Source organism: Lycium barbarum, chromosome 6, assembly GCF_019175385.1.
Source record: "Lycium barbarum isolate Lr01 chromosome 6, ASM1917538v2, whole genome shotgun sequence".
NCBI lineage: Eukaryota > Viridiplantae > Streptophyta > Magnoliopsida > Solanales > Solanaceae > Lycium > Lycium barbarum.
In genome coordinates, this window is record NC_083342.1 from 89,130,874 (window position 1) to 89,137,074 (window position 6,201).

Below are 6,201 nucleotides of genomic sequence, written 5' to 3' on the forward strand. Positions count from 1 at the left end.
TCATCCAAGGTTGGGAATGAAAACCAATTGTCCAATCAAGCCTCATGATTGCTAAGCTTTGTAGAAGAATAGATTCTTGTGTTAGGAATGACGGACGACTCAAAACAAACGGGCAAGATCCAATAAATGTTCAACGAAATAAAATGAGAAAAGCTTGAAGAAATTGGTACGAAATAAAATTTGGACTCAAGAACTAATTTAACAATCAAGTTAGAACAAATACTAATTGTTAATTAGTTTGAAGAATCAAGGAAAAGAAATTAGAAGAAGAGAAATCTTGAAGCAGAAAGAAAAAAAAAAAACAGGGCAAAAAACAAAGGAAAATAGCCTCTGAAGTTGGCCTTCACGCACTCTTAGGCTGGGAGTAGGCCTTGCGCAGGGGCTGACGCACTGACATCAGTTGGGCCCTTCTCCACTTTTTTTTTTCTTCAGGTTTTGCTAAATTTGAGGGCCTAGCAACTATTAAAACTTAACCCCCTCTCACTTTGGTATCAGAGTAAGAAGATTTTGGACTATAGGAACTATATTTTTGATGAGAAGACCTTTCACTGCTAGAAAACGAAGACCCTACTATTAGACAAATTTTTGTGAGACAACATAGTTTTAGTAAATATGTAAGTTTTCATTATCGTATGATACACCTTACCCGACAAAAATTAAGAAAAACCAGAAAAATACTAAGGTTTCTTACTAATCAAGTTAAATACCTAGAAACCGTACACAGAGAAGCTCTAGAAACTAACACAAATATTCTAAGTTTTAGGAATAACCTCCTTTGGGAAATACAGTTTACAAACGACGAAATATTTAGAGCAGAAGAATATATTAGATATATAGAAAGCAAAGTGAAGTTCATGCCTTTAGGTTAAATATATGCAAGATCATTATCTAGAAGTTAAAAAAGAATTAAATAGGTTATACCCAAAATATATTAGATTAAGTAATTCTAAAGAAAATAAGCCAAGATTACACGAATTAATAGATATAATATCAGGATTAGAATATAAACTACTAAGATACATAAGATCTAGAGAATCCTCTCAGAATCAAAGGCAAAGACGATTTAACCCGTACTAGCCCCCTTTATATGAAAACACATCCCTTCGCTAGACAAATAGGTATTAACTATTGGTATTTATATAGAGATATAGAAAGAAGACGAGAACATAGAAAAGTTGAAAAGGCTTTAAGTGCATATTTAGAAGTAATAAATACAGAAACGCTATCATCAATAATAGAAAATAGACTGTTACAAAGCCTGATTAACGAAGATACAATTTCTGCTATAACGTGGGAATTACAGGGCATAAGAGACGATATAGAAAGACTCACAACCATCATCGAAAATCAAAAGAAAGTTTGTAAAACAAGAATTCCTTTAGGATAATAAACAAATTTAGATAAAATAGATACATTAAAAAATTTAGAATAGTTAGACTTAAGAATATACCCATAAAAGAAATATAGAGCATTAAAAGATCATAGTATTATAAAGTGTAATTTTAGTAATGGAGAACATATATTACATAATGAAGACAAACAATTTAATACACTAGTAGATTTAGTGATAAATTTTAGTGAAAAAACTCAAGAAAATAATAAAGACATTATCAGAATATTAGACGTAGTAGAATCTTCACAAACCAAGCAAAAGAAAACGTTAGAAAAATTAGAACAGAATTTTGATTATCTAAAATCACAAGAATTAGAACTAGATAGAAAAATTCAGATTTTAAATAACAAATTTAGTTTAGAAAAATTACCTTCGAAGACTGAAATAAAATAAAGACAACCCAGATAGTAACTCAAATTACACAACAAGTAGAAGTATTAACTAGTGATATTAGAGAATTGAAAAGAATTAATAGAGCAATTAAAGAAGGTAGAAATAACATCTCAGAAAGAAAAAGCCAAAATAATTAGAAAACCACAAAAATGGGCCTTTTTCCAATTAGATCAAGAAACAACGGAGGATCAGAAAGGCAAGGACAAGAAAGACTTCTTTATTCTTTGGGGTTTCTATATGAATTTTTTCTTTTTGTCGGTCACTTATCAATTGTAGGTGTTCGCTTGTCAATTCTAACCTTGGTACTATTATCTGTTCTACTTTCTTAGTTATTTCTAATAATAATGAGAGTGTCGTAATATTTTGTTTTAGTATTATTTGATCAGATTTAGCGTTAGGTAGACTATAGCCTTGTGGTAAAGTTATAGATTTTTCTATTAATTTTGAGGCTTCTTCTTGAGTGAAAGTTGGTCTACTCATGAAAGAGTATTTCTTTTAGTTCTTCTACTGTCTTTATATATATATATATATATATATATATATATATAGGGCTTGGAAACAAACCCAATAATTTCCTCTTCTTTTTTAAGACCACCTTCAAGTTCTTCCGCCTTCTAACTCCATTAATTGTGGATGACTAAAAAATGATCCAATTGACTTGAAATTTTGAAATTTGACTCAAAAAGCACTAGGGAACAAGAATCTAGTGTCAAATCAACAAAACAAACACAAAATTTTTAGGGTTTTTGAAGAATTTCGAATTTTCTATATATATATATATATTTTTTTGTAGAAACAAGGATGAAGAATTGATGGAACAATTTTTCTACCAAACTCTTGATACCAAATGATAAAGATTCCTAATGTAAACTCTAGAAATTCAAAAGGAATTAAAATGCAAGGAATTAAGATAAAAGCAAGACCCAATTAGTAAAGGAATTATAGGCAAATTTAGGTATGTTAAACCTAAATCCTCCTAATTAATTCATACTAATGAACCTATACGAATTGATAATCAACAAGGAAGACTCAATGAATCCACAAATGAGCAATTCAATGTAGAAAATCAAGGATAAGAGTTTTAGAGCACCAACCAAAGATCCACACAACTAATCACTAAGTTAATCTCTAATTAACTAACTAAACAAACTATCACTGGTTTTTCTTCAATAATCAAGCTAATAAAGTAATGAAATGACTAAGGCAACTATATGTAGTGTTGTCTTTTACAACTAAGGCCCAAAAGAGACCCTTTGCAAAATTAGCCTCAAGTTGGCTGAAAATAGCCAACATTGGCTCTTCTTTGGCCATTTGCAATTCTAGCCACTTTTTATGGCTTCCCTTCTTATGCCTTCATCTTCAACATCCTCCCAAACAATCATCCATACGTTATACACTCTTGAGAGGTGTTCTTCAAGCGCCTCCAATGCCCCTCTCGTCATAAACATCACTTGCAAGTCTTAGAGCTCCTTAGCTTGGGAAAGAGTGATGGCCTTGAAGGAGTGGTGCCCATTGGTATCATATCATGTGAGAGGGTCAGGAAAGGGCAGACAAGTACCAGTCTGTATGAAGGACATTGTGTCCTTGAATATTAATGAGGATATGATATATCCCATGTGCAATTACATAGCATATGATCATCTATCTGAGTCATATCAAGCCTACACAACTACTTCTTGAAATCATATAGAACCTACAACTTATCATAAAGCTGTCAAGATCCAAGATGGGTAGAAGCAATGGAACAAGAGATTTAAGCACTACAAAGTACTCAGACTTGGGAGGTGATTGATTTTCCAGAAGGAAAAAATCCCATAGGGTGCAAGTGGATCTATATGATCAAGTACAAACCAACTGGTGAGGTGGAAAGATTTAAAGCAAGACTTGAAGCCAAAGGTTATAGTCAAAAGGAAGGAATAGACTACAAGGAAACTTTCTCTCCTGTGGTTAAAATGGTCACTGCTAGGACCATACTATTAATGCTGCATCTAGACATTGGCATATCCATCAAATGGATGTGTACAATGCCTTTCTACAAGGTGATTTATTGGATGAAATATATGTCCATTCCATAAGGTTTCACCAGTCAGGGGGAGAAAGTGTGTAGACTGGTTAAGTCCTTGTATGGACTCAAACAAACCCCTATGCAAGGGAATGAAAAGCTCACTGAGGCCTTGCTCAAGTTGCAGTTTAAGCAAAGTCAACATGACTACTCACTATTTGTGAGGAAGTCTAATGAAGGTACAACTGTGGTGTTAGTGTATGTTGATGATATGTTGATCACAGGAAGTTCCTTAAAGATAGTTGAAGACACTAAACTAGACCTACAAGATGCTTTCAAGATGAAAGACTTGGGAGAACTTAAGTATTGAATTTGCAAGGTCAAAGATGGGAGTTGTTATGCATCAAAGGAAATATGCTCTTGAGCTTATTTCTAAAACTGGCTTGTCTGCATCAAAACCAGAAGGGATACCTATAGATATCAATGCCAAGTTCACAACAAAAAAATACGATGAGGCAATAAGTCAAAAACAACAACAAGTGGTGAAAGATCCTGTAACTGATCAAGTTGCATATCAAAAATTGATTGGTAAGTTGCTCTATTTAACCGTGATCAGGCCATATATTGCATTTGGAGTACAAACATTGAGTCAGTTCCTACAACTTCCAAAGAATTCACATATGGATGATGCTTTAAGGATTGTGAAGTATTTAAAGAAACAACATGGACAAGGTGTTCTATTATCAAGCAATTCAAACAGAAAAGTGTCAGCCTACTGTGATGCAGACTGGGCTGGTTGTCCCATTACTAGAAAGTCTGTGACAGGTTTTATTATCAAAGTTGGAGATTCACTTATATCTTGGAAGGCTAAGAAACAAACAACAGTTTCTAGGGGCTCAGCAGAATCAGAATACAGAAGTTTGGCAACTACTGTATCAGAACTGGTTTGGCTGACTGGGATTTTGAAAGATGTAGATGCAGATTTCAGTCTACCTATTGAAGTTTATAGTGATAGCAAAGCAACTATCCAAATAGCTGCTAATCCTGTATATCGTGAGAGGACTAAGCGCATAGAGATTGATTGTCACTTTGCTAGAGAAAAGCTGCAATAAGAACTGATTGACATCAAGTATATTTCTAATCAGAATATCTTTACAAATGGAGGACTAAGTTGAGTGCAACATGAGTACCTACTGTCCAAGCTAGGAATTCACAATATTTTCTCCCCTCCTAGCTTGAGGGGGAGTGTTGATGTACAAAAGCAATTAGAAGTTAATTGAGTAGTAAGGACAGTTCTGTAACTTAGTCCAAAAGTAGTTAAATAACTAACTTCCATTTTATAGTTAGAAGAGAGAGGTTAGGAGTTAGTTATTCTCTTAGCTGGTCCTATATATGCATTTTATACCCTGATATACCATTATGAGAAATAATAGCTTCATACACCATTCTCTTCAAGATCATCTTCATTACTTTCTTTGTCAATTACTGTAAATCACAATATTTACTACTCCCTCTATCCAAATTTAAGCTTCTTAGTTTGATTAGGCACAAAGTTTAAGAAATAATATTTCAATTCATACATTTTTCATTTTTTTAAAAATTACATAGGGGATAGGAGAAATGGGGGGAGGGAATTACAACATGAGGATTGACGGGATTTGAACCCTCACCAACAAGGTGAAATTTCAGGTAGCAAATCAACTGAGCTACTAGATCCTTAGTCCTTATCGATTCATACACTAATGCCTTTACCCTACGAGACAACTTCTCCCTGCTAACTTATGAGAATTTTTAACAAAATAACGCTAAACTATACTTCAATAATTTGGGCCTACAAATCCTCCTATTGTATGGGCTTATCCTAATTGTAATCCTCTCCACTTAATTATTTTCTTTTACATGGGAATGACAAAACTAGTAATACTAACTACTCCCTCCGTTTATTTTTTGTCGACTAGGCACACACCTCGAAAAATAATAAGCGGATTGCATAATTTATCATCATATCCATATTAATTGGTGCATATTTTTAATGAACTTAAAAATGATTTGAAATCAGTAATTAATATTTTGAGTAAAACATGAAAAAAATCTGTCTTATCTAAATAGGGCAATTTGCAAGATTGCCATTCGCTGGGGTGGTCTTTAATTTTTACCCCTCAAAATGGTGGTCTTTAAATAGAGGCAGAATTTGCATGGGCAGAGCTTCTGCCTGTGCAGCCCAAATTCTGCCTTGCGATTTTTTTTAACTGAGCTGGGGTTCGAACCCACAACATTGGGGTGTTAGGCGAAGGGTAAAATTTAAAGACTACCAATTTGAAGGGCAAAAATTAAAGACCACCCCAAATAAAGGGCAATCCGCGCAAAAAAAGATCTAAATATGCTAAAAGTGACAAGTAAAAGTAAAAATGTA

At 33.6% G+C, this 6,201-nt stretch overlaps 1 protein-coding gene across 1 annotated transcript; it reads left to right on the forward strand.

The window, feature by feature from the left end:
* The first annotated feature begins 4,174 nt into the window (after nucleotides 1–4,174).
* On the forward strand, nucleotides 4,175–4,900 carry LOC132644172 (secreted RxLR effector protein 161-like). Its single transcript, XM_060360752.1, has one exon. It carries the CDS (start codon nucleotides 4,175–4,177, stop codon nucleotides 4,898–4,900), a length of 726 nt encoding a protein of 241 aa, XP_060216735.1.
* The last annotated feature ends 1,301 nt before the right edge of the window (nucleotides 4,901–6,201 follow it).

Excerpts from the sequence above, each read along its gene's own strand:
- LOC132644172 (XM_060360752.1), top strand. The coding sequence starts at position 4,175 with ATGGGAGTTGTTATGCATCAAAGGAAATATGCTCTTGAGCTTATTTCT.